The 26,800-nt window shown below is 56.1% G+C and overlaps 11 protein-coding genes across 11 annotated transcripts; 3 read left to right on the plus strand and 8 right to left on the minus strand.

Moving 5' to 3' along the window:
* Positions 1 to 325: 325 nt before the first annotated feature.
* On the minus strand, positions 326 to 2,851 carry ABP1 (actin binding protein; the record flags this gene model as incomplete). Its single annotated transcript, XM_064798734.1, has 2 exons — positions 326 to 412; positions 470 to 2,851. 2 exons carry the CDS (start codon positions 2,849 to 2,851, stop codon positions 326 to 328), a joined length of 2,469 nt encoding a protein of 822 aa, XP_064663061.1.
* Positions 2,852 to 3,357: 506 nt separating this feature from the next.
* LTR77_001473 (uncharacterized protein) lies at positions 3,358 to 7,740 on the plus strand (the record flags this gene model as incomplete). Its single annotated transcript, XM_064798735.1, has 3 exons — positions 3,358 to 4,224; positions 4,276 to 4,696; positions 4,853 to 7,740. 3 exons carry the CDS (start codon positions 3,358 to 3,360, stop codon positions 7,738 to 7,740), a joined length of 4,176 nt encoding a protein of 1,391 aa, XP_064663062.1.
* A 410-nt stretch (positions 7,741 to 8,150) lies between these two features.
* Positions 8,151 to 9,479, minus strand: LTR77_001474 (uncharacterized protein; the record flags this gene model as incomplete). Its single annotated transcript, XM_064798736.1, has 1 exon — positions 8,151 to 9,479. The coding sequence occupies one exon, from the start codon at positions 9,477 to 9,479 to the stop codon at positions 8,151 to 8,153; it is 1,329 nt and encodes a 442-aa protein (XP_064663063.1).
* Positions 9,480 to 11,002: 1,523 nt separating this feature from the next.
* ORT1 (mitochondrial ornithine carrier protein) lies at positions 11,003 to 12,031 on the minus strand (the record flags this gene model as incomplete). Its single annotated transcript, XM_064798737.1, has 2 exons — positions 11,003 to 11,782; positions 11,852 to 12,031. The coding sequence occupies 2 exons, from the start codon at positions 12,029 to 12,031 to the stop codon at positions 11,003 to 11,005; spliced, it is 960 nt and encodes a 319-aa protein (XP_064663064.1).
* A 379-nt stretch (positions 12,032 to 12,410) lies between these two features.
* On the plus strand, positions 12,411 to 12,776 carry CGR1_1 (rRNA-processing protein cgr1; the record flags this gene model as incomplete). Its single annotated transcript, XM_064798738.1, has 1 exon — positions 12,411 to 12,776. One exon carries the CDS (start codon positions 12,411 to 12,413, stop codon positions 12,774 to 12,776), a length of 366 nt encoding a protein of 121 aa, XP_064663065.1.
* Positions 12,777 to 13,481: 705 nt separating this feature from the next.
* On the plus strand, positions 13,482 to 14,378 carry LTR77_001477 (uncharacterized protein; the record flags this gene model as incomplete). Its single annotated transcript, XM_064798739.1, has 4 exons — positions 13,482 to 13,646; positions 13,702 to 13,941; positions 13,993 to 14,121; positions 14,181 to 14,378. 4 exons carry the CDS (start codon positions 13,482 to 13,484, stop codon positions 14,376 to 14,378), a joined length of 732 nt encoding a protein of 243 aa, XP_064663066.1.
* Positions 14,379 to 15,005: 627 nt separating this feature from the next.
* Positions 15,006 to 16,042, minus strand: LTR77_001478 (uncharacterized protein; the record flags this gene model as incomplete). The annotated part of the gene is made up of 2 exons (XM_064798740.1): positions 15,006 to 15,728; positions 15,794 to 16,042. 2 exons carry the CDS (start codon positions 16,040 to 16,042, stop codon positions 15,006 to 15,008), a joined length of 972 nt encoding a protein of 323 aa, XP_064663067.1.
* A 416-nt stretch (positions 16,043 to 16,458) lies between these two features.
* On the minus strand, positions 16,459 to 18,162 carry LTR77_001479 (uncharacterized protein; the record flags this gene model as incomplete). The annotated part of the gene is made up of 2 exons (XM_064798741.1): positions 16,459 to 17,956; positions 18,119 to 18,162. The coding sequence occupies 2 exons, from the start codon at positions 18,160 to 18,162 to the stop codon at positions 16,459 to 16,461; spliced, it is 1,542 nt and encodes a 513-aa protein (XP_064663068.1).
* A 1,306-nt stretch (positions 18,163 to 19,468) lies between these two features.
* LTR77_001480 (uncharacterized protein) lies at positions 19,469 to 19,807 on the minus strand (the record flags this gene model as incomplete). The annotated part of the gene is made up of 2 exons (XM_064798742.1): positions 19,469 to 19,703; positions 19,767 to 19,807. The coding sequence occupies 2 exons, from the start codon at positions 19,805 to 19,807 to the stop codon at positions 19,469 to 19,471; spliced, it is 276 nt and encodes a 91-aa protein (XP_064663069.1).
* A 667-nt stretch (positions 19,808 to 20,474) lies between these two features.
* Positions 20,475 to 22,693, minus strand: LTR77_001481 (uncharacterized protein; the record flags this gene model as incomplete). The annotated part of the gene is made up of 2 exons (XM_064798743.1): positions 20,475 to 22,367; positions 22,424 to 22,693. 2 exons carry the CDS (start codon positions 22,691 to 22,693, stop codon positions 20,475 to 20,477), a joined length of 2,163 nt encoding a protein of 720 aa, XP_064663070.1.
* Positions 22,694 to 23,359: 666 nt separating this feature from the next.
* REG1 (protein phosphatase regulator) lies at positions 23,360 to 25,210 on the minus strand (the record flags this gene model as incomplete). The annotated part of the gene is made up of 2 exons (XM_064798744.1): positions 23,360 to 24,473; positions 24,525 to 25,210. The coding sequence occupies 2 exons, from the start codon at positions 25,208 to 25,210 to the stop codon at positions 23,360 to 23,362; spliced, it is 1,800 nt and encodes a 599-aa protein (XP_064663071.1).
* Between the last annotated feature and the right edge of the window lie 1,590 nt (positions 25,211 to 26,800).

The following is a 26,800-nucleotide window of genomic DNA, read 5'->3' on the forward strand; positions in this document are numbered from 1 at the left end:
TGTGTGTAGCTAGCGGCAATGCAGCAATGAAGCGAGGGTTTCTCAAATTGCTCGCGGCCTAACGACGAAGCTTCGCGCCTTGATGAGTCGATCTCCAGCCGGCGAGTAACTGTGAAGCTCAGATTGCGTACGTAGCAGATGCTCCGAGTCTTGACGACTGTGAAAACACTTACTGTGTCCTCCTCCGATCGTTTGACGGATACCCAGGAATTGTGTGCGTCTGTGGTAAAGCTTTTGGGGCTGTCTTGGCATCCTAGACAAGGTTTTGCTCTATATACATATTCTCCGTCGCCACCATCACCACCTTCTGCTATTCTTTCTGTTCTTAGCGGTCTAATTCGCAGTACGCGGCTGGGAAGAGACCCCGCTTGCCACCGTAGCTGCCGAGCCACCAGTCCTCGTCTGGGAACTCCTGTTGTGGTGTGTTAGCAACGGTGATATGGGACGTCTGAGGGACAGCATGACTTACAATATCTGTAATCTTCGCGCCATCGGGGAACGACAGCTCATTCTCCTCGCCCGCCTCGTAGTCATACTGCGCCACAGCAGTGTGCCCGGCATTTCCACCCCCTGACTCTTCTGGCTCTGGCTCAGGTTGAGCAGGGGCCGGCGGCGGAGGCGCGGCGGCAGCACCACCACCCGAACCACCAGAGCCGGCGACGATATCCACGTAGTTCGCTGGGAATAATCCGGTCTCGCCACGAGGATTCTGGCCCATCCACCAATCCTCATCCACCATGTCGATATTGGTGATGCGGTCGCCATCACGGAGCTCCAGCTCGTTCTCCTCAGCCTTCTCGTAGTCGTACTGGGCGATGGCTTCTTGACCACCCGATGTACCTGCGCTGCGTGGGTCCTCGGTTTGGCCGAAGCTTGCTGTGGCGGCTGCTTGGCCGGCCATTCGCGCTGGATCGTCATCTTGCATCTGCTCTTCTGGCTCCGGCTCATCATGCTGTGAGATGGTCTGCTGGAGAGATTCAGTTGGCAGGCCACGCGGTGGGAGAGGCTCGGGCTTCTCGATCTCGGCCTCCGGTTCGCGGGAGACGGGCATGGCGACACGGATTGGCGAGCCGCGCGGCATGGGCTCCTCGTCCTCCTCTTCTGGTTCGTCTTGTGGCATCGGACGAGGTGGCGGAGGTGGAAGGTCCTGGTGCTCTTCTTCCGGAACGTCTTCCTGCTGTGGCCTTGTCGGAAGACCTGGAATTGGGACACCACGAGCACCGGCATTTGGCTTGCTCGAAGTGTCGAGTGGTGGAGGCTCAGGGGCAGAAGGTGCTCCAGGTGCAGTCGCTCCCATTGGTGCTGCATCCTTGAACCGGTCACGGATGGCACCCACACCTCCCGTAGTTGGCTCTTGTTCTTCCTCCCTTGGTGGCTCCTCACCCGTCCTCTGCTCGCTCACCGCACTGCCACCGGTCTTGCTTGGAATCTGGACGCCCCACTTCTTCCCAGCGTATCCGCTTTGCCAACTCCCACTCTGCTGACTTTGAATGGGTGAAGCGGGCGCACCGGAGCCGCCTGAAGGCTGCGTCTCGGCTGCACCGCTATCGCCACGTTGACGAGCTTTCTTCTCCGCCCAGATCTGCGCCGGAGTCTTGCCGCCCTCGTCCGCAAAGGTCTTGCTCGCTGTTCCAACAGGAGCGGCCGAAGGTGCTGCAGGCTTCGACTCGAAACCACTAGGCTGGGGTGCGCGCGTACCAGCGAATGTGTTTGCTTGCGAGCCGAAGCGGTTGGCGACTGCTGGTTTCGGAAGCGATGTCAGGCGCTCGCTACCCGTGCCACTCGAAAAAGCCGCAGAGCGATCCGCGAGCGACTTTGGCCGCTCCTCGTCACCACCTGAAGGCTGCGATGGCATGGGCGCGGCAGCTGGAGGTGCCGCTCGCGATTGTGATCGTATTGCCGCAATGTCCACTTTGCCGACAGGCTCGTAGGCACCCTTCACAACCGTCGGTCGATCATCTTTGCTCTGTCCCTGCTCTTGTGCCTGCTGTCTCAAAGCATTGATGTCCACCTTTCCTACAGGCTGGTAGCCACCCTTGACGACGTCAGGGTTGCCATTGCTTGATTGCTGTGGTGGTTGATATCTCGAGGGCTCATTCTGTGACTGCAGTTGACCCATGTTGACCTTTGTGGGCTGATACGCCGGTGCCACCTTTTCAAGCTGTGATCGTGTTACCTCTGGTGCATCTTCTCCCCATCCGTCTGAATCCACGGGTGCACTAGATTGCGGCGCCCTTGACCGAGAGCCTAGAGCTTGGAAGCCACCTGAAGCTCCGAAGCTCTTTGTTGGCATGGTGGGTTTCGAGGCGACCGGAGGGGGAGGGCCAGATGCACCAGATGATGCTGGAACATTTCCTCCTCCGCTGTACTTTGAGCCCGAGGCATCGGCCACCTTTTGGACTATCATCTCAGGCGTGAGATCCCTGTCCGATCGCGCGGTCACCTGTACGTGATAGCCGTGGAGCACTTTCGAGACTGCGTTCAAATGGCTGGTGAAGTAGCCCTTCGTCCTTTCTGGCACTCCCTCTCCACACCACGCAATCAACACACTCTTCGGGAGAGTTGTGTTCGGGTCCTTGACCTTGACGAAGGCAAACTGAATGCGGCCATCTGAGAAGTCTTCGATCAGGTCCAGTAGCTCGCCCTCGCCAGTCGTCTGGACTTTGAGAACACTCTCTTTACCAGACTCGGCCTGGAAGGCACTGACGAGCGGCGCCTGTACGCTGAAGAGCGCCCATTGCCCGTATGTCGGTGAAGACGCTGCTGCTCCCGAGGGTGGACCAGAGTTGACAATCTTCTGGTAGCTGGCTGTTATGGAAGGTCCGTTTGCGGATAGATTGAGCGATGCCATGGTTGTTTGACTTGGTCAAAATGACTGGCAATGTTGGATTTCGAATCGTGAAGTCGGATAGATCGTATAGCAAACACTGCCACAAGCCAACGTGGACAGAGTTGCGTGGAAGATGGAATGACTGCCCTCGTCCAGCTTGACGTCGGGTGAGCTTCGTCAGATCCGAGTCACGTGCTGTCTTGGCACGGCTGGCTCTAGCCAAGCCTGCTTTCCACATCGCGCTTTCTCGCTCCTTCGCACTCGCACGCCTTACTTTTCCAGTGGTGCTCATCACACGCCGCACGCCGCTCATCTCGCCGCGCAGCCTGTGTCCGCATAAGTACAGCAAGCAGCTACTCCCTTCCACTTGACGCGCTCTGCGCGCTCGAACAGTGGGTGGTATCGCACTGTTTCCTGTCTGCCTGCTTTCTTCCCCTAACTCTGCAGCCAACTGCAACAGCGACGCGTTACGCGTCATCATCAGGACACGAGCCGTGTCAGCACCAAAGGAGCACAGCCTTGAACCGATGGACTCGAGCGAGACGCCTTCGTCCACCTCGGACTTTTATGCCACGGAGTCGGACAACAAGCAGCCAGGATTGCCTTTGCCGCCGGATATGACGGAGCCACAGGCTACGACCACCGCCCCTCAGGATCCGGAGCAGGACCAAGCCACGGATGCCTCCTCGGATATGGATATCTCGGACGCAAGCCGGCCTAGCTCCCCAGTGCCATCAAAGGAGCCATTGCCACAACCATTGCCACAGCCATTGCCGCCGCCTAGCCATGCCGGCGTCAAGCGTTCACTTGATGTAGACACTGACGTGACTGACCACGGTAATGCAGAGTCAACAGACCATCCATCTCAGCGGCGCAAGCTGTCATTACACCCCTCCCTTCTTGTCAGCAGCGACTCAACTGCAGACTCTCCAAAGTGGCACCCGGAGGGTGTCAAAGCCCTTCCTGAGCAACTATGGCAGCAGGTATTCGTCAAGGTCGCACCCGCTGACCTCGAACGCTGCGCATCGAGCTGCCGGGAGTTCAGACGCATTCTCACCAGCACAGCCCAGCCAACGGAGATAGGTCCACACCAGGTGATCGGCGCACGCAAGCTCTTCCCTGCTGTGCACCAAGTCCAAGCAAGCGAAACTGTTTGGAAGCAGTCCAGGCAATGCTTCTACCCCTTTCTCCCACGCCCCTTGAGAGGCTTTACCGAGAGGCAAATGCTCAGGTTGCTCTTCTCGACGACGTGCCACAGATGCAACCGCCCTCCGTCCAGGCCACCGCCCGCAACCTCGGCGTATGATCGCGGGCCTGGTCTCCACAGTGTCCGGATCATCTGGCCGTTCGGCGAAATCACCTGCGGCCCCTGTCTTCGTGACACCACCATTTCGGTCAGTGTTTGAATCGCTCCCAACTTAATGCATATGCTAATCATCGTTCAGGATGTGCAACTCCTGGTGAAGGGTGAAGTAGGGCGAGTGCTCAAGAATGGGATCACCCACATCTTCCTGACGCCCCAGTCTCACTACATCTCGGAGACGCAACGCACCTCCAAAGAAGGCATCCCTCATAACCTCCAGGCCACCAAAGTATACCGCAAGAGTGATTTCGAAAACATCCACATGGAGTTCGAAGACGCCAAGCGTCTCGATGCCGCAGAAGGGTGGACGCAAGGCCTTCCAAAGAGAGGTAAAGACCTCATGTCGGATGCTGCCAGATGGGAAGTCTGGGAGAAGAAGCTGCCACCTGGCCAGCAAATCTCGCAAGTGCTCAGGGAGTATCATCCGTCTTCTTTTCCGCATTATCATAACAGGATCAAGTCGGCTGGGACGGATGTAGGACGTCCAGCGGTCGCGACGAACGGTAAGCCACCTTCCAAATCATCTTCATGCTCGCTTGCTCCTCGCTTCGAGTCCCCTGTCTCTCTCTCTGCCGAGTGTGTTGCCATGAGCCCCGGCGGTTCTTGCTTTGCCCAATTACACGGATCGGCCGTAGAAAAGAGCCTAATGCCTTGTACAGGTGCAGGCATGATGTCACAGACACTGCTTAACGGAACGCCAACGATAAGTGCTGGAACATCGATGGCACCCCAGAACCACTTTGGTGCCTCTCCGCAAGGATACGCGTCTTTTTATCCCACGAATTCTGGACCTCCAGGAGCACTGCCTTATCCTATGCACAATGGACACCACGAATACGTTATGCCGCCAGGCACACAGCCCTGGTCGCAGCAAGGATACACAGCATCAGACAACTCCAAACAAGCCAGGACTCCTCAGGACATTCAAGCAGCACGCCAAGCTCGGAAAGCTGACATAGAGCGGAGGTGCTCGGCTCTCGACCCTCCGATCATACCGGAGGTCTTACAACATGCGCCGTCTTTCAAGAATGCGATGCAGATATCCCAGCCGATGACAGATCTGGCATGGGAGCAGCTTCGACCACACTTGGAAGACCAAAGAGACCATGCCGTAGAAATGGAGCATGACCGCCAAATGCAAATGGCCGAATTCCGCTCTGCACAGCCTTTCACAGCCCACGTGCAGGATGACACGAGACCCGCGAAAGAAGTCTACGGCGAAGCCTACGAGCGCGCTCAGGAATCGCTGCGACTGAGGCTAGGTGAGTATGCGGACGAATTCATGAATACACAATGGCATTCGGGTCCACTCAACAGGCAGACTTGCCCTCAATTTGCGACTGAGTGTATCGACTACGTCTACGGGAAGTACGTCAAGGATGTCGAAGATGACAAGCTTCCGAAGCCTGAGCGCACACAGGGAATGTTCTACGGCAGTTTCGCAGAGCCATTCCTCTCTCTCGACAACATGAAATGGGTCTGGGATCACAAAATCAAGCCTCACGCTGAGGAGTACACTCGAGAGCTGTTCACCTGCGCTAAGTGCGAGGATGAAGTACGCTCAAAAGATGGACCATTTTCCAAAGATCAATCACGCTCGAAGGATGAGTCACGCTTGAAGCGCTTTGCGTTCGAGTCGCTCATCCAACACTGCGGTGCCAAGCACGACTATGAGTTTAACAAGGGCAATGTCGTGGTTCACTGGCAGACAGCTAAATGGCCAGACCCTCCTCCCTTCGCCAAAGAGAAAGTCAAAACAAGGCAGAACTTCAACGAGAACGGTCACAGGCAACACCAGACACAGAAGACCAAGTCTTCGAAAGTCCAACGCCACGGCTACACATCCGACGAGTATACTCATGCCGACACCCCCTACAACGGCCAAGCTCAGCACCAGTACGATCAATCGACGTATGGGGATGGTCAACACCACCACGACCTCGCAACGTACGGCCACGCCCACCAGCATGAACTGCCAAGCGCGTTTCCGGAGGACAGGGAGACTGCTATGACCGATCAGTTTGCGATGTACGCTCGTGAAATCTGGGACGCCTTGGAGGGAGTCCCTGGACTTCCTGTCCCAATCCGCATGCACACTACCATTCACCACGCCTGCGCACGCTTTTCTGCACATTTCCGTCAATATCCGAGGTTGGACACTGTCACTTCTGCTCTTGCTTCAAACGCTTTGATGCAACCAATCAAGGCAGCGAACCAGCTGGTCTGCAAGGTCTGCGTGCAGCAGCAGGACGATCGCACCGCCGCGACAGCAGTCGAGTATTACCCGCGCATCAAGCACATGACTCCCATTGGCTTACAACCATTGATCAATCACTTCAAGCTGCTGCATTTACCAAGCAACCCGTACGCCGACTGGACCACCGGTATGATCGAGCTGCCAGAAGACAAGGCGATCTTTAAATTACTTCGCACTCCAGGAATGGACGACACCAAGCTAGGACTCGTTGCTGCTGCGATCCCGGGAGTCTTCCCCACACAATTGCCCACAATCGGCACGATCATGGCAGATGCTCCGAATGTCAACCAGCATGAAGAGGCCCTCGATCGCATGTTCGCCCGTGGTGCCAAACCGAAGATGCAAGGAAAGAAGAAGAAGAAGGGTCGAGGTGGCATGGATGGGACGCCAGGCGGAGAGACCATGGGCGCCAGGCAAGGAGCAAGAGACGATGAATACGACCCAAGACGCCCAGCAGTGGTGAGGAACGAACAAGCGCCTTTCGACCCGTCTCGCTTTGACACCGGGTACATTCCCAACCCGGATGAAGCCAGCTTCGGCAACCCTACGCGCGAGCCTGCACAGACGGCCCCAAGCATCAGTCTGGCGGATATCTTGGCGGCTCATACGAAAAGCAACAACACTCCACAAGAAGGGCAGTCGCACAACGGACCCGCATACGCTTCGTCCAACCCATACGCACCGACCGCCGCATATTTGCCTTCCACACAGCATCAGCATGCACGTAGCCCTTCCGTCGGGGCCCCCGAGCCTGCTCAACAGTCGACGAACAACGGACTGCCTGCAGACATCTCATCCATGCTGGCCCGGCTCGCTCCACACCTGCAGCCACAGCGCGCCACAGCGACGCCTCCGGTCGTCCCTCGTCCTGTGAGCGCTTCTCACCAAACGTACGCGCACTACCAGCCACAGCAGTTCGTGCAGTACCGTGAGGAGCCTCCGGGCTACGGAGAGCCGGCAATGTACGATGCCAGAGAAATGAGGGCTGTGCTGGGGCACAACGCGGCCGCGCACGAGCGCAACCATCTCGGGCGCGTAGACTGGGCGGAGGCGCCCACATCGTCGACTGTGGTGGGGCGTTCTCCGCCCCGCTATGAGTATGAGAGGGAGAGCGCCGCGCCGGCGCAGCCGGTGCAGTGGGTGCGTGTTGCGGAGGCCGCCCCTCCTCCGCCGCACCAATTCGGCGGCCCCAGCTACAGCGGGAGTGGTGCCCTGCCAGAGCAGTGGGTCGTCGACGAGAACGGGCGCTACATCCGCGTCGTGCCGCTGGACCGTCCTTGGTACCAGTAGGCCGTCGCCTCTGCGCCTGTTCTCGGCGGTGGGGAGGGGGGTGGACGGTGGGTGAGGTGGTGTTGTCTGGGCGTTTGGGGGTGGGAGATGGGGCGGGAGCTTCTTGTAATATAATTATTGTCAGTATGAGTATGTGTTGCGTTGTTTACAGTTCTCGTGGTCTTACTCTAGTATGGTCCCAGTGCAGCGAGTGATGTATGCATTTGCTTCCTCATATCCGCATGGGGATGTTGACGACAGCGCTCCACACCCTCTCCCAGAAGGCCTCAACGGGCCCGTCACTACATTCACCGATACTACGTCATGCGAGCTAATATGGCCACGGAGATGCAGGTGAGAAATCATGAATACGTCCACCATAATCACTACCACCCCAGCGCCACGCTAAACGATCACCCATATATCCTCCCTCACTTCTCCGCAATCCCAAACTCAAGCGCAGCCAACGCCTCATCATTCGAGTACTTCACATTATGCCGCCGCAACGGCCTCGCAGGTACAGACCCCGGCGTTCCACCTACCTCCGTCACCACGCCCACGACTCCTCCACTCGTATGCTTCTGGTCCATGTTCTCTAGGAACCTCGCGACACGGCCGTAGTCCCGCTGCTGCTCGGCGGTGAAGACTCCGTCGTCGCTCATGTGGCTACGCTTCAAGTTCGCAGAAAGGCCGCGCGCATGCTGAGGGCGTGAATCTGAGAGATTGCTCGATGGACGGGGCCAGCTATCCGGCGCCAGCATGGGTGATTTCGGCTGTGAGAAGCTTCGCGGGCTTGAGAGAGGCCGGAAGACTTCGATGGAGCCTTGGAAGGGCTTCTCCGGCGGTGGTGGGAGGAAGACCGAGTCTCGTAGCGTGGGCTCGAAGGCGCTTGCGTCTTCTTCTTCTTCGACGGCCGGACCGGGGACTTCTGGGAAAGCTCGGAGGATGGACTCGGCGCCTAGGCTGTCGCGGAAGCCTTGTGCTGCTGGTATTATTGGTACGCCGGTGAAGGTTGGGGAATCGAGGGCGTCTGGCCCTGCGCGAGATGGCGGTAAGGGGGGTAAGTCGTCGTCTTCTCTTCGCCTGCCAATGGAGAACCAGGAAGCTCGCTTTTGGCGGGGCTTGTCTGATGCGCAGGATTTGCTTCTCTTTCTAAGATTCAGTATAGGTGGTGGTTCTGCCGCATCTTCTTCCTCTCCGTCGTCATCATCGGCATCCTCGTCCTTGCTCTCGTCCTTTCTACCTTCCTCTCGCGCAATGTCCTCTCTCAATTCCTGAGCCCTTGGGACCACCATGCTATCAGCCGAGAGCTCAAACACCTCGTTCAATGTAGGCGTTCCTGGCGTGATTGGCGACACAGGCGCCTCTGTTGTCACCGCAGTGCCCGGCCGCGTCAGGTCCTCTTCTGGGATTGCACGCTCCTCCGCTCTCCATGGCCTCGACTCGACGACTAACTCCGGCACCTGCGGCACGTTCTGCGACAAGTCTGACGCAATGCCGGACCTACTCTTTCGTCTCCCCCATCTTCGAATGCTGCGCACACTTCTCCTGGAGATGAAACTCTTGTCGTCGTCCCATGCCGATTGCCTATCGCTCTGCGCCGGATCGTGGATGACTGGACTGGAGAAGTTCTTGTGCTTGAGTCGAAGGCCGTTTGATGTGTTCGGTCTAGGATGTTCGAGCCATTTGCACTTTTCTTGAGGCGTGATCTCTCGCACTCGTGGTTCGGTGAAGGAGGCCCAGAACTTGAAGAAACCCATCGTCGACAACCTGTCCGGGCGAGGAGGTGTGTTCAATCCAGAGCGTTCGAACTGGTGCAGTGTCGATGATCAATGACCCAGCAATACGCCAGCTCCAGTGTAACAAGGGCAGCCCTGCGAATACTGTCTTCCCGTCGTGTGTCCGGGCAATAGAAAGGAAGGAAAGAAGAGAAGAAACACCTCCAACAACAGGACACGAGAAACACGAGCACGCGAACCTACGCATTTTTACCTACTAGCCACTCGGCCTATTGCCCTCTCGCCTGGCCCAACGGTTGTCCGGCGAGCAAACTACTCCCTGCCCTCGGCGGGCCAGAGGTGGAAAAGTGAGGTCACGCACCTACTGGCCCCAACGCGTCTGCAGTGAACAATCTGGAAGCTTGATACGCTTGCCCTAGGGGCTGTGACCGAAAACAGTAGGAAGTGGTTGATCTGAATGCCAAATTCGTGCTGGATTCGTGTCGAAGGCGACAAGGTTGGAACTATTATAGCGGCCGTGCAGACCTGGAGAACGATCGGCGCAGGGATTGTTCGGTGTTGGTTGTGGAATTGTGATTGATATGGCCCATCAGAAGGAATAATGTGATCCTTCTCCTGGTACTCGAGGTGGCTTGAGGTAAGGCAGTGCTGGTTCCTAGCATTGAGCTGTCGAGTGTAGCAAAAGCACAAAGAAAAGGAGAGCCACTTGTGACGAGCGGTTGAGGTTAGCACTGGATTTGAGTGTGTTGTAGAAACCTTATGTTGTCCGTCTAGGTTGGTGGAAGAGGAGACTCGGAGAAGCTGTGAACAGATGCACAGTTCCGCTTTGCGATGCTGCTCTGCCCATGTGTGTCGATGAATTCCTCACAACAAACCTGTGCCGCGAAGGAGCATCCAGGGTATCCTACTTGCAGAGGAATCAACTGGGACCGGGCGGACGGGCACTACTGAATCGGAATCGGCCAGTGGAAAGGGGCTCCTAAGGTCAAGGCTCCGTTGAAGTCCGAGGACGCGGCGCCTGAAAGCACGTTGAGTACTTCTCGGGTGATTCGAGACTTTCAATCACTCTTGTAAGACCGCTTTCGACACCATCATGCAAAACTGCATGAAGCGCGATGCGATGTGAAGTGCGCATGTGTCGACAACTGCCGGCGGCAGCGGCTGCGGAGATCTCCAAACGGCTTTCGTGATCTACGCAAGGATTGAAAATGACAGGCGCGGGAAGGATGAGGATCCCAGCTCCTGCAAAGCCTCATCCATGGTTATATTAGGCCAGGAAAGACAGGCTATTGAACTTCAGCCTGCCTGGTATTCAATGTCGCTTGGTAACCGAGAAACATCAGGATGAGAAGGCGAAGCCTCGATATGGCAGTCAGGCAACAAAGAAGGCAGGTAGGTAGGTCGTCTTGAGAAGCAATTCTATACCGCAGCTGCTCGTGCAGTTGATGAGACACGCCATATCAAGCAAAAGACGCGAGAACACCATCGCTCAACACCATCGCTCATGCCTCGTTCCAGCTCATGCAGCCATAACGCCCAAATGATCAAGCAAACGCCCTCTTCAGATTCTCAACAATCGTAAAGATCAACGCCGAACTAGGCGCACTCCTTGCAACCGTGATGCCGCACCCCCGGTACAACCCTTTCAGTCCGTGACTCTGCCATAACGCCCTGCCGACCTGCAGAAACGTGGGCCGAACGCCAGATGCGCTCAGCTCACCAGTCTGAATCTTGCTTTTGATCGTGTCCGCAGGGTAGAAGATGAAATTGTAGCTCATCCCTGCCACTGCTCCAGACGCCATTTGTTGAGGTATGGGGAGCTCGACGTCTTGCAAAGCGACCGTTGGTTGGTCTTTCTGAACGCGCTTCTTGGCAAATAGCGTGCAAGCCTCGTATGAACCGAACCAAGCAGCTGTGCCGCCTGTCTCGCGTAGAAACGTCCCAAGCTGACCGCGCCAGAAGCCGGACAAGCCTTCGCGGCGGTAGACGTCCCTTATTACAGCGAAGGGGCTGACAGCTCTTGTGGACAGCCCTGCATTTCGAGGCAGCGTTGGGTCCAGTGGGGACTGCAGAGGGACCTGCATGCGACACTTGACAAGCTCGATTGGTGTCAAGACCACAGAGGTGACGCTGCCAGATATCGCGCCTGCTGTGACAAGGCCACTCAGGGGCAGGATATCGCCAGACTTGAGACCACTCGCAGCAGAGAGAGCTTCCTGTGCTAAGCGGTATGAGAAGAACAGACAAGCTGTCTCTGCTGCCGCCCCGGCGAATGGTGCGCTCACTCCTCTGTACAGCCCTCGAAAGCCATCTTGCTGTATGCTCTGTCGAAAGCAGTCCAGTGGCCCCTTGTAGCGGAGTGGTAGATGGTCTGGCTGTGACTGGAGGCGTACTTTGACCGTATCAAACGGATACTCGACCACCTTGCCCGCGATACCGGCTATGCTGCCGAATGATATGTCTTTCAATGCCTCGAGTCCTTGCCGTGTCGCTTGTTTCTCGATCGCCGCTGGGTCTGCTATGCTTGGGATAGCCGCCTCTTCAATACTCGAGGTTTTCGGTCTTGCGTCCATCTGGGCTGCCAGTCGTCGTGGCTGTCTCCTCACGAGCAAGCAGCTAGCTGGTGTTGATGCAGGCAAAGTGAATGTTATCGAGGAAGCATGGTAGTTCGTGTGACAGGCGCAGAGAGCCAGAATCTCTGTCAAGTGGACATGCAGAAGTACTTGAGCGACATGGTAGCGCAGTCCGCTGGAATGAGGGATTTCGAGTCGTTCAATGCAGACGGTGTGACGTGGTGCGTCTTTTGTCACATGCGCTAGATATCGATAAGGCTGCGAGAAATTCTGGCTGCCACCGCCGCTGTCGGCTGCAGGTACAACGTCGGGTTCCAACTTCATTCTTCGAATTAACTACAAACCTTCCAATCGAATTATACTTACCAAAGGCGACAACATGCCTACCGCGTTGGCATCCACCCCCGCGGCCGCGCCAAATGCAAAGATACCACAAGTCACGGGCCTCCGCAAGAATGGGAAGCAGTGGCATCAGTCTCGAAAAGCCTTCAGGCCTACAGCCGGCCAGTCATCATATGCCAAGCGAGTAGAAAAGCAGGCGCAGGAAGCGGAAGTGAAGAAGCTGGAGGATGAGATGAAGGCGGAAAAGGAAGACGAGAGGCAGCGGCGGATACAGGCGATCAAGGACAAGCGGGCGGCGAAGGAGGAGAAGGAGCGGTTCGCAAAGATGGAGGAGAAGATGCATCGGAAGAGAGTGGAGAGACTGAAGCGGAGAGAGAAGCGGAATAAGGTACTGAAGTCTTGAAGTGCTGGCGACGAACGGGGGCGACGAAACGGGGCGACGAACGGGGGCGACGTTGCGCCATGTCACGGACGAACTTGGGTTTGTTCGACGAATTAAGACCTTATACGGAGGCTGGAGAAGGTCATGGGAAGTTGCTATGAAGGGCACTGCTGGTAGAATCAGGGAGGTCACAGCAGCGCTTTCGATGGAACCAGAAGGGCAGCTATATGACGTGGCAAACGGTATGATGATTTTCATTGGCTATACGAGTACCCAGGTCTGATCGAATTCACGACAGGGTGTGACTGAACCACGAAGGTTGACGTTGAGGTATTAGGTCACGTGGTATTTTCTGCGCATACAGTGGAATGGACAACTGAATCTGTATCATCCAGCAAACTGGTAAAGGTGAACGGTGGAGCGGTACGACCGCAATACGATCAAATGCTCTAGTTCTTACAGCAGTAGGTCGGATGGCCTGCTGCTCTCCGACTCGCCACCGCTGTTAATGCCGGTTTCACATGTTCATGTCCGTATGCTACTTTACTCTCAGACAACGACGAGTGGTCTGTATTGTCGACTCATTCTCTCAGCGCGGCTTGAGGTGAGGTCATTCTCACGACTTCACTTAATGAAGTCAGGTTGAACCGGCAAGGCTTTCTCCTTCGGCTTTCGAAGCACGACTCTACTTCACTTCAGCATCTACTTCACTCCACCACCTCCAGCATGGCGAACAACGAGCACTCCAAGGCCATGGATGAAGCTACCGACAGTAGCACTGTCGACCGCTCAGGGCCTGTACACGGTGCCGAAGAATCGTTCTACCCCCAGCAACATCGCGATCTCAAGATTGAGTCAACCACTACAGCACAGGCATACGAATCCGAAGACGTAAGTGACGCATGAGGCCTTCTCCACCGTCAAACTTGTGCTGACGCCTCAGTAGCTAGCTCAGCAACGCATTCGAGTCAACCTTGGGGAACGCAGCATCACCATCGGCCGCTCAGTCACTCTTAGGACTGACGATTCCACCTCATCTGACGCAAGCGACGATTCCGTCGAGTCCACCTCATCTGACTTCAAAGCGCCCTTGACCGAGGAAGAAGAAGAAGAGCTGCGCAAACTGCAAAAGGTTTGCCGCGAGATCGGTGTCACACCTGGTGAAGACGGAAAGGCTTGCAGAAAGGTATGCATACTTACGGTCATCGCCATTGTTTCAACACTGAAACTCCAGCAGCTCATCCAAAAGGTCGTTCTCACTTTCTTCCATGGGCGCTACCCGGCCACAGTCAAAGAGCTGTCTTGGAGGCAGCTTTGTCAGGATGTCGGCGTTGAAGAAGGCTCTACAATCGAACAGTGTGAGAAGGTCAGAGTCGCCGTCTATTGCTGCTGCCCTACGAGTTCCGTATGCTAACATCATTTCAGAATGTTAAGGGTGTATACATCAACATCGTCGACTTCATGCTGGCGATCAAGAATGATAAGCCCGTCGTCACGTACAAGACCGAGCAGGAGTTGCGAGAGTACATCAGGGCGACTCTAAAGATATTCCCATTGTTCCGGGCGGAGGAACATTTCCTCCTCCAGTGGATGCTGATCGTGGTATTCTACGGCACTAGGTAGCTGAACTCCAGTAAAACGTCTGCCCGAGGAGGAGGATAGTGCAGCATGAAGATACCGCATGGTGGAGCCTTGTTCAGCTAGATCGTATGGACACCAGTGTAACCGCACTACTGTCACCTATGAGTCTCTCACTTGGTCCCGGAATACAAAAGCGCATACCCGTAGATAAATGGTTCAAGGCTGCATTGCTCCGGCTCCGCAGAGCGCGAAGTCAGCGCATCCGCATGGTACATGTAGCTTACATCCTTCATGTGCCCGTTCTCTCGCCTGCAGACGATTACGCACAGCACCGAAGACAAGCCATGTAGATTCCTCCGAAAATGTACTTGGGAGATTTGCAGCTTCTCCTTCGACTGATGTGTAGAAATTGGTTCACGAAACATTTGAAACACCTACCTATGTCGTGCTCACCTATCTGGAATCGTCAAGACGCCTTCATCAGCATCGTCCCCGTCGTGGAGGCCGAGCGGAGCAATTACTCCGTGAGCATGGTTGCGTCGGCTGGGCAGCTAAGCATGAGTCTGAGCATAGCAGCAGCGGCAAAGAGGGAGATAGAAACAGAGAAGAACTTGAGCGGTCAGCATAAAGGGGTCATGGACATAGACTCATCAAGTTCCCATAACAACATCAGTCCTTCACACTCTTCGTAGCATCCTCCCCCTCCTTCGCACTCTGCTCCTGCGGCTTCTCACCCTCGTTCACCTCCAAGGCCTCCACACCTTTCCCTACAACCTCTTCCTCTTCATCGTCCTCCCCATCCTCCTCCTGCAAAGCATTCTCCTTCTCAATCTTCTGAATCTCCGCCACATCCGCCTCCCGAATCTCACTCCCCCGATGATGCGTCGAGCTCCTCCTTTCCGTTGCCTCGGCAGGCACATGTTCATCTGTAGCTGGCGTTGCAGCCTCTGGCGCTGGCGTTGCGGTACCAGACTGTAGAGCCGAGGGTGGGGCTGATAGGTGGTCGACTCCTGGATGATCGTCTTTTAGGATTGCTTTTGCAGCACTTACGCTCGCTTCCTTGTCTCCCGTCGCAGTGTTCATCGTCTCTACAGCAGGCGGCTCGTCGACAGGATTCGAGGTCGTCGGAGGCTTGTTCCTCGCCGCCATCTCAGCAGCTCCTGGTAGCGGCACAGCCTTCGATTCGTTCAGCAGCGGTCCAGGGGCTTTGTTGACGCCAAGTTTGCTCGGTCCAACCGATCCCTGCGCCTGCTTCGGACTCGCAGCTTCAGCTGGGCGTATGTTGACTCCCTGCACGGTACTGCTGGCAGGCGCAGCATTGTTCGCTGGTACTGGCCCGATGTTCTCTTTCAGCTCGCCAAACTCATTCCACTCTTCAATCTCGTCCAGATCCTGTACACCCCATCTATATTAGCTTTATCCTTTCACGCCCATCTCACGTAGAGCAACGCACATACACCTATAACAAACCCATCCTTGACCAACCCAGGCAGCTTCTTCTTCTGCGCCCTGCGTGACCATAGTCTTCTCGCCTTCTCATCCGTCGCTAGATCAATCGCTTGAAAAGGTATCTTGTTGGCTTTGAGAATTGTCTCGAGTCGGGATGTCGCGGTGATGATATGCGAGGAGCCGGCGGTCAGCGAGGTGAAGAGGAAAAGGCGTGGATCGTTTTCGTATTCCGATATGTCCACTGCGTAGGAGGCCATGGCTCAGATGACGATTGAGGGTGCTGGTTTGCTTTCTGAAGCCTTGATATGAGACGAGTAGCTGTATAGATATCTGGAGTGGAAGCGCTGACGTCGGCAGACAGCTTGAGAAGGTTCGAGCTAATGACGAAAGAGGCAGGAACGTGGAGGGGCTAATGCAAGGTAGATATATTGCTTCTCGAACAAATCAACCAGCAAGAGATAGTCACAAGTCTGGGCTCAATCGTACTGTACATATATAGCTGTATTTTGGAGATTGGAGAGACGGTCACTATCCACGACGCCTCTGCTCCCATGCCTCGATCAGATGGCATAAATCCCAGGGTATTCCTTCCACCAGCACCAATGCATCGCAAATCAAACGCTCGAACGCGGTAAATATATACAAGAATGCAAATTCACCTGCAGATCACCTCTCAATGCTTGACCAAACTCTTCCACACATTCCTCAGACCCATCCTCGAGCCCGAGCGTCTGACGGCAAACGCACCCTGAGCTCCACTTGGATCATCGCAGACTGGCAGCACTTGCAAAGCCAGCGGGTCGTGCTTCTCGACGTCCACGCCGGAGGTCTGCTGGCGCTGGGCGCTGTACAGTTCGTCTTCCGGTGATCGCAGGCCAGGTCGAGTGAGTGTCATGTGGACCGTCATCTCCCGGTTGCCGTTGCTGGTGGTCGGGCCGCATGTGGCCGTAGGACTGAACGGCTCGATCTGTGATAGCGGTGTTCCGATTCCAGAGTCGAGTGAAGACTGCTTGATCGCAGGACCGAAGAGGTCCCCCGAGAGCGGCGTTGGAGTCCTCGGACATGCTTCGACTGAGGTGTCGTCATCTTCGCTGTCTCCGTCGTTGTCGCCATCGTACTCGCTCCCACTCGAGGCTGGCTGGTCAAACCGCAGTGTGCTGTCCGAGCTTGATGCCGACGGTGGACACTCCTCATCCGCAGAAAATCCGAACTCCAACACCTCTTCGAACTTCTCTGGCGAGAGCAATGTCCTCCGCAGGCGCTTGCGGATGTCTTCATCGTCATAAGCTCTTGACTCAACGACCGGCTGTTGTACTGGCTGCACTGGGTCTGCCTCGAGTTCGAACACCGAGGTGAAGAGACCAACGTAGGGTCGAGACAGGCGGGCGGACAAAGAGAGGGGCCGAGAAGAGGCAGGCGATGCTGGGGGCGATTGGGACGGCAGCAGCGGCACAGGTGGAGCGAGGACAGGAGGTGGTATTGGTAGAGGCCTCAGCGAGTATCTGCGGAAAGCCGGCCGCTTCTTCGGTGTTGCTATATCGCTTGGGTGAGGCTGAGGTTGTGTCGATGGGAGATTGGGAACAGTAGCGACAATATCGTTGTGCGCAGAGACTGAACCACCACAACCCGTGTAGAGGTTGAAAATCTTCATCTCGGCGTTGGAAGTGTCCGTCGTGCGTACCGAAGCAGCATCTGTATCGAGGAAGCTTGTGGTGGTGTTGACGCTGGTGGCGGTAGAGGTCGATGGTCTGTCTTTGGGCAGCAAGGACATGCAGGACTGAGGCCTTGAGAAAGAGGAGCCTCGATGGCTGGAGTCTTTTGCCTGACGAGACCGTGAGGGCTCGAGCACTTCTTTGCAGCGTATGAGTAACGTGAGATGCTCCTCCCTGCTAAACTGCTGCCGTCGAACCTTCTCTGGCAGCATCAAGAACCAGCGAGCCTGCTCCTCCGAGATCTTCTTCTGCTTGACCGTGATCATGGTGGGGGTAGCAGCACTGACGACAGAATCATTGGAGCACTCGGACAGACCAGCAGAGGTTGCAGCTCGACGTATGGACTCGGCCTGTAATGGAGGAGCAGGCCATGTCGGTGACGGCGTTTGCTTCCTCCGCTTATGTGCCTGGGATTGCTGGTTGATACGCAGCCGTTCGGCAGGAGAGAAGCATTTCCTCCTGCGGGTAGTCAGTACGATGGGCCAGCATATATGAACGGTAGCGAAGGCTAGCAGCAAGCACTAAGGCTTCGTGCGGTCGGTGACTCCGCTGCATGGCATGAATTCTCCGTCAAGGCAGACGAAGCAGCGAGTGGATGAGATACTCGAAGATGATACGTACTGGATGGATGGCGGCAGTGCTTCGAACTCTTCCGGAGAGATCATTGCCGTTCTCGTTGCAGATAGGCTGCGTCGATGTTGCAGGTCGTTGCAGACGTGATGTGTCGCTGGCCGTCGAGGAGTACAAGAGCAGTCGAAAGCAAGGAGACGTCCGTCTGTTGACCCAAGGGAGCATGCAGGTGACCCGGGGCCGTGGATATCGGTATGCTGCATGTCTGATATCCGCTTCCTTACACTTCCCGCATGAGGCAAGCACGGCCAAACGGCAGGCGGGACCTGGGATCATTCAACGAACGCCATGTTTGCCGTTTCAGAGGTGAGCAAGCCCGAGTTCGTGTTACTGCTGGCACGCGGCAATGGGAGCGAGCCCGACGAGACGGTGGGACGCTCAATGTGTCTGATGGCGGTTTGCCGGGTTAGCAGGGCCGGACGAGCACACAATAGCCCGAGGGAGAAGGTGACACAGAGATGCGGCAAGCATCATGGTTATATTTGGGTGAACAAAGTTTCCGATGACTTGTCGTTGCAGCTGTCGATGGCACTCGGGCGTCTAGAAAGTAAGCAATATCGAGCATATGCAGGAAGCGTGATGCCAATCACATCTTCACCCTACTACGCACTGGCCGGCGGTCAGGGAGCAGCCTTCCATCAGCAGCGACATGGGGGCCGTCTGGCGAGGTATGAGGTAGCCTTGCATACCATGCGCTGGCGCGGTCCTCATTCCCCTCGCTGTCTTGACTTTTGTGAGAACAATGGTCTGCTGCCAGGTACCACACCCAGCACCATTTCAGATTGTTCAACGCCATTCCCTCTGCCCCGGTCAAATGTGGCACTCGCGGCGCTGTCCTTGTGCGACGGGTCATCACGAAGGACGAAGTCGGCCAGGAACAAGAATAGCTCTGGACTGCTCGCGAATTCGGGCAAAATGTCAGATTTACCAGGATCATCCAATCAACATTCGACACGACCACGTTAAAAATGCGGAAATGTTGTTTGGCTCGCATAGAAGTGGGCACAGGTATAACAGCCTTGATTAATCAGAGCGTATTCGGTGCCCTTCCTCGCGATTTGAAACATTTGGGCAGACATTGAACAACACAGCTGGGCTTGTGTCTTGCGGAAGCGGCCCACGAAACAACCACATGCCGCAGTGAACTGCGTCTTTGTCGCGGATCCGTGATGTTTGTGAGCTGTTGTCTTTGTTCCACTCATCTCCGAACGACAGGCGACCCGCGCGGTTGTGCAACGTCCGATGCAGCAACTACTGCTGTACTACCTCATCGACCATGGTTGATGGATATTGGCGACGGCTGCAAGAGAACGTCCGTTTGCCGTCTATTGCAACTCTAATCTACTTCTGATCTTCGCTATCATCTAGCACTCGAATTTCAGCTCCATCCTCGAGGACGGTCGTGGATGTCAGACGGACAAACACGTTGTTCAGCGGTCGAATCGCATGGTCCCCGACCACACCCATGAGCAGATTCTCAAACATCTTCCAGAAAGCTTCGCGAAGCATTAGAAGAACGTAAGCACCTGGCTGGTGCGTCAACCCGGCCCTGGGTGGTTTGGAATCCTTCCGGTTCCTTCAATCGCGTGTATATCGGCCGGTATGCTGGCCTCTGGTAAGTCTTGGAAGCCAATCTTACCACGTATCTGAGCGTTCAATTTCCTCTTTACCCAGAAGCATGCTTCAATGCGATTACCACTCGCAAGCCATCGAGATGAGCGAGCGTATTCCAAACCACCCTGGACTCTCACAGAACCCAAAGTCCACTGCGGCTGACATTCGCTCCTCGACTCAGCCTTACGAGCCCTACAACGCTTGATCTCCGCGCTTACGACGGGATTGAAGAGTCAAAGCACCGCACCGCAACGCAGCGCATTCGTTCCTGACAAAAGCACGAGCCAGACCACATCATCATCTGCTCTTCCGATAAGCGGTATCGCGCGTAAGATACGAGCAAGCTCTGTGGTGGCCAAGTCGAGCAGCTCACTCTTTCGATTTATCTCTGAGTGAGGTAGGGCCAGGATGGATTGGTAGTGAGCAATGGCAGGACTCGGTAGGTTCCATGTAAGATAGATAGGCATCTTTCCAGCCCGTTTCTCACCTCCCTGAACCCGGATGATCGGCTATCCTTGGTATCAACGTTCGCAGCCATGGGCGTCGCGTCCGATATGTTGGCGCGTTTGCTCTTCCAGGGACTGCCATTTTCTCAACTGAAGCCCCTGTGCTTGAATCGCACAACGTGGACCTCTGCCAACCATCAAGACCAGGCAGGCCCGACTCGCAAACCTCCCACCAGAAACAACACAGCCTGCGTCACTCCATCCCACTACCTCCTCCCATTCCAAAACTAAGTCTCCAACCCCCCAAACCAAAACCCTCCCTCCAACCCCTCCCTCCCAGGCACCTCCCTCCCCTCCACCCGCTCCCCCTTAACCCTCATCTCCAAAGCCTCCCAATCCACGTCCTCCCACCTCAAATTCAGCATCCTCAACCTCACGCCCCAATCCTCCATCATCGCGACCAAGTTCGTCGTGTCCTTGGTAATCGGCTGCTGGTTCAGGAGCAAGAGCAAGCCGTCGAGCCATTCGGACGCTAGGGAAGAGGTTTGTGGGTAGAGTTCGAGCAGGACGGTTTCGACGGGCGAGGTTTGGAGGGGGGTGAGTTTGTAGGATTTGGTGGCGGGGGGGTGGCCGATGATGGTGATTTTGGTGTTGGTCGATGCTTTGCCGGGTTCGTGGAGGAGGGGTTTGTCGGTCAGGGTGTCGGTGCTGCTGTTGTTGTCGCCGTTGAGGAGGGCGGTGGGGGGTTGCTCCGAGGAGGCGGAGACGTTGCTGTCGACGGACGTGACGGCGTGGAGGTCGAGTTTCTCGGGTAGGTCGCCCAGGGCGGGCGAGTCGGTGCCTCGGGAGACGTAGGTGCGGTAGTGGAGGTGTCTGCGGTTGTGGCTTAGGCGGACGTATCGCCAGCCGGCCTCGCCGCTGCCGGAGGCTGGGAACCAGGAGCCTTGTAGTAGACAGCGGACTCGCTGCTCTTTCATGAACTGCAAGCTTTCGTGATGCAGCTGTTCTCGTATTTGCACCAGATGTGGCCCCCAGGCGTCTTCATTAACTTCATCGAGCCCTTCCATCTGCCACTTCCGAGCGTTCTCCAGACTCGCGCTCCTCAACTCGTCCTCAACCGTCGCCACGTCGGTCTTCCGCGTTGTCCCACCCACAATCCGCTCGACCACAATCCGCACCACCTCCTCAATCTTATAAAAGTCCGCCGTCTCCGCACCCGCAACCTTCCACAACCTAATGAAAGCATTCAACGCCGCAGTATGCAGACGTCCCCACTGCAGCAACAGCGGCCTATACAGCCGATCCAGATTCCCACTCGCCCTCGCCTCAAACACCCGTCCCTGTAGACTCGTCCTATGCCCACCGCCCTCCTCACCCCCCGACCCTTCAATCTCAAAGTGCTCATAAAGCACCAACGTGACGCTCAAGCTCGCCCGCGCGACCGGACACCGCTGCGCAACCGGCTGCATCGACTGCTCCATCAGAATCCGCTGATACGTATCCGCGTTCCTCCGTGTGAAATCCACCAGATCCATCATACCCAAATACCCCGTCTCGTCAAACTCCCACGCCGGGCTCTCCGTTTCGAAACCCAGCCGCCGCCACTTCTCAGGGTGATGCTTCCGCGTCTTCCTCCCCGGCTCGCCGTCCGAGTTCGGCGGACTGAAAGGCTGCGGGTTTGACGCCAGATGAATCGTCTTGAGCGCCTTCTTATGCTCGTGCAGCTCCACATTCACCCGTACCTCCTTCCACTTCCGCAGCAGCAACTTCGTCAGGCCCTGGAACTCCAGTATAGCAGTCGCCAAGGGGCTGCCGGCGTCATTCGCCGCGTCCCCGCGCATCAGCATGCCTACGCCCCCAATAACCCCCAAATCCTGCAGTCGCTTGATGAACCGCGGCCACTCCAGCTCGCCCCCGTTCACCACCGCGTCCCGCATAAGCGCGTTGACCAGTTGCAGCGCATTGGCGCACAGCGTGTGATCCGACGCGCTCAGCCGATGTACCAGCGACTCCAGGAAATTCGGATGATGGTCGAGTGCGGGTTTAATCGCTCGGAAGCCGAACGTACTCGACCCCGACCTCCTCGCGCCCTCCAGCGGTCGCGAAACCACCAGCACGAGCAGCGTCAGCGCGTTGCGCACGATATTCACCAGCGGATGTCCGACCGCTAACGCAACTGCCTGTTTTTCCCCCAACAATCAGCCCCGTTCCCTAGTACACACCCATCGTAACTCACCTTCTCAATCACAAGCGCATCCACCCCCTCCCACCCCACCCCCAACTCCAACAACACCCCCAGACTCCCCAGCGCATACGCCTGCGTATTCCCCGTTGTCTGCATCACGGCATCTCGTAGCGCTAGTAAACCATCGGCTGCAATGAAAGCGTCGGCGAACGAGGGGTCGGAGAGTAGGTTTTGCAGCTTGAAGACGGCGTATTTGCGCGCGGAGGCGGAGTCGGAGATGAGGTTGCTGACGAGGGTGGAGGGGGAGGGGGGGTTGTCCATCGTTTTCGTTGGGGAGGGGAGATCGTGATTACTCGCTCGAGCGCGTGAAAGCGGAGAGGTGGTGGTATGCGATTATCGGCCCATATGCGCTGGTCTAGTTTAGGCTTCGAGAGATCATGCGGATTAGATCGCGTAGATGAGTAGAGGGGAACGAGTGTGCTGTCAAATGTGAACGCTAGGTTGGAGTGAGAGACGAATAAACAGAACGTGTATGGTGAAGTGCAGGCCAAAGCGTGTGGAGGTGACGAGGTGAGGTGCACAGACTGGCTTGAGAGTATACCTTACCAGCAGACCACACCTCGAGCATTGCCAACCTTTAAAATGCGACATAGCGATTAAGAGATGAAATAGGAGGATATTGGGTTCATGGTCATAACCATCAACCCACGACGAATGGCGCGCTCAATTGCATCCCATTATATACAGCTCACTCTCACGGAGCGAGCACATCAGACGAAACCGCTTGAACGCAACAAAACACAACACAACACAGCATGCAGCCCTCTCGAAGAGGGCGCCGCTTCGCCCATCTATGCCCATGCCCATATCCCTAACGCCGATGCCTTGCACGATGTAGCCGCCACCCTGGGTAGCCGTAGCTTCGTGTCGAGGATGCTGTCGTCTCTCCTCCCTGAATCAACGCCCTCCCGCACTCCGCCACACGAGTCAAGAGTCCCGCCTCTGCGAAAAAGAATTCCACAACACCCACCCGATATCCTTGACCGTATTCACCGTCTCGCTGACGCGGCCAAAAAGCCCGGCAGCCACCAGATCGTCTTCGTCCTCGTCGATGGGCATGAACATGCCACTCTCTGTTCTTCGCATACCCTGCATTCCTTCGTAGCCATCCGAAAGGACAAAGTTGTTGTCGTTGCGACTGCTGGAAGGTGCGTCTTTGACGGATGCTCCGAGGGAGGATTTGGGGTTGCTGGCGCCAAAGGACCAGGAGGCGGAGTTGTCGGCGTCGGCGTCTTCTTCCTCGTCTTCAACGAGCAGGAAATTTCTCGAGGGTCTGCTCGGTCGTAATGTTTCCTGCGATGGCGAATGCGAAAGCGCGCCAGAGCCCCACCCCGAGCCAAAGGTATGGTGTTGAGCGGGCTGTGGTGGTTGTTCCGGCACGTCCGGGCTATCTGTTCGGTATTTCAGAGTCGTGGCTTCAATCGTCTCAATCATCTTCCCCTGTGATGAGTTCGTTCTGCTGAGTCGGCCCTTCGGCCGCTCTCTGCCCGTGGGTGTCCTTTTGCTCTTGCTCATCATTAACAATCCTTCATCGCTGCTGGACTCTGAAAGCGAGCTGTTTTGTGGGTCGTCCTCGATCTCATCGTCAAAGTCGCCGTATGCTGGGTCCTTGCAGTCGATGGCCACACATTGTTCCACCCTCTCATCAAATCTGATATGCTTCTCCTTGGTATCCGAAGGCGTCTCGCTCACAGCGCTGCCCGTTCGAATGCTAAAGTAGTCAATCTCCTCTCTGCTGGGTGGCTGTGACGGGGCGTTGACCGCGTAGCTCAGCTCGGAGTTGACCCTGTTAAGACCCCTGCGAGGCGACTTTGTCGCTTGAGCTTGTACGGAAGCAGCTGCTTGCTTGACCAGTGATGATGTCGATAGCGATTTCTGCAGCATGACCTCGGACACACTCCGCTTCTTCAATATCGGCTTCTTGACGAATGAGCTGCTCTTCGAGAGGTGTGATTGGGGGGTGGAGGCGTTGGAGGTGATGGGGTGGGTTTGAGCAGGCTTCAGAGGGCCATACAGCCATGTCACGTCGGACTCTTTGAGCCTGCATATCGGTCAGCCATATTCCATGTATACTGCATTGAATTGAACGCACCAATTGAGTGTCTCGGGCGAAATAGTTCGAAGGTGATACTTCGACTTCGCCCATGTCCTCCACGACGCGTTCTCCAGCCTCGATCTCTGTCCGTATACCTTTCTCTGCGAGACGATATGCCTCCACGACGCCCATATATCCTCTTCTCTCCAGTCATGACTGAGGTAGTCGACGTGCTGTGAAGGCTGCTGCTTGATCGCTGTGTCGTCGGCAACAGTCGGTGTATGTAAAGGCGAGTCTGAGCGAGTGGTATCTGTGCTCGCTGAGATCCCAGGGGTATCCACATCGTCATCGCCCGACTTTGTTGACGCGCTATCGTCCTTCTTGAGGCCTGAAAAGTCGCCATAGTTGGGAAAGTCGATGTCCTCGTCAGGTGTGCCAATGCTGCCTTCGAAGGAAAGACCGCCAGTGAGTGGTGTCGAGTTGAGGGAAGAGTTGTGCGAGAAGTTGAGCATCGACGATTGAGGTGAGGACTCTAGTGAGGATGTGGTAGGTGAAGGTGAATCGACGCGCTCGAGGTGCTCGGCGGAGTGAGTGAATGATGACTGCCTCGGACTCGAACAGTGTCGAGGAGGGGATGTGGAGATGTACAGCGACGTCGAGGAGGGCGGAGAGGAGCGTCGGGGTCTGGGTTGGTGGAAGGTCTGGGAGTCGACCTTTGGCGGTGTGAGGACTTTGGTGGCCATGTTCGCGATGTCGTCGTCAGGAATGTGAAGTCAAGAGGCCGTTCTGCTTGTTCGCCGTGTGCTGTGCTCGTTCTGACAGATGACTACGTCCGAGCCTTACTTCGGTATAGCACACTCTCCTGCTATTGCTTGACGTTGTGCTACCAGGCCTTGGTCATCATCGTGCGAGGGTCGATATCGCTTCAAGACTCGTTCGCTGCTGTCGCGCTGATGTGATCGGTGTCAGATGTCGCGGCCGGCGGACGATTAGGTTCCTGGTGTCGGTGGATAGCGGAGTCGTCGTCGCGTCGGTGGTTGTAGAGAAATTCAAGAGACGGTGTCGGCACGAAGGGATCCAAAGACCCTGTCTTTAGACTTTTTGGCCCAGGTCGATCTGGCCTGGAAGGAGAAGCTAAGCGGAAATGCGGGCGATGACGATGGGGGGATGCCTCGGCAGGGGAAGGCTCAAGCGGCGGTGAGTAAGAGAAATGGTATATGAAGCGAGGGAGAGAAGACGGGAGTAGATTCACACTCGATATCAAGTCACCTCGATGGCCTGCAGCGGGCGTTGGCGTGCTGCGTTGCTTCGGTCCAAAACCAGAAAAGCAGGCAGCCCCACCCCCAGGACGAGCTCTGCTCTGCAATTGGAAGACTGCGAAGATTCACATCTCATCGTGCAGTTCATTCCCCTTGATCGCCATTTCCTTCCCCCACTCGCCCTGCGGAGGTTTTGGTTATCGAGATCCCCGACTTTTCCCGTCTTCGCGGTGCGGGAGACAGCACTACCACCCCTCTCTGCTACAACACACCCTCGACAGCAACAACACCAACCGCAAGGGAGAAACCGGAATAGCATATTGAAAGCACTCCACACTTTCTAACCCGAACTTCGGCTCAAACCTTCCGGCAGAACGCCACGCGCGTGGCCGGCACGAACTCACCAGAGCAGCCTTGCAGCGCACCAGCGGTTCATTGGGCACCCAAGGTCCCAAGGCCACGGTACGAGGGTACAGCTCGACGAAATTGCGACACCTGGAGCTCGCAGCCCGCGCGCTCGAGCGAAGTACAATCAACACAGCTATCAGCGCACCTCGATAAGCTCCATCTCGTCGCTATCTTTTTTACGTCCAGCCATATTCAAACGGCTGATCAGCACATGCAAGGCATTCCGCCATGGTTGGATTTCCCTGGATACTCGGTCCGTCTACAAGATTCGCCTTCTGTCTGCAGCTAAGATGCCACTACGGCGGTTAGGGAACGCTCAACCGCCAGGGCTCTTCTTCAACGGTGCATGGATGGCGGCCGGTACGAGTGGATAAGTACACGTCTACCTGCGCGAAATTTTCCTTGCAGTTGCCTTTTCGAAGTGCATTGCATCCGAGACTGAGCACTTTTTCGGCTGCCATCGCTTTGCCACGAACACGAACATTTTCTCCAGAGGCCCACAGAACCCTCCCCAGTGTACACAGATTCAAGCTGGAGCTCCACGGCCCTATCTACTCAACTGCATGACGAACTCCACATGGGATGACACGGAACCTGGCATCGCTCGCAGTCGCAATCGCTGCCTATCTCTACGCCATGTCTAGCCAATGGACTGTGGCTTATCGA

The sequence above is a fragment of the Saxophila tyrrhenica genome (genome assembly GCF_035928015.1).
Source record: "Saxophila tyrrhenica strain CCFEE 5935 chromosome Unknown scaffold_2, whole genome shotgun sequence".
Classification (NCBI taxonomy): domain Eukaryota; kingdom Fungi; phylum Ascomycota; class Dothideomycetes; order Mycosphaerellales; family Extremaceae; genus Saxophila; species Saxophila tyrrhenica.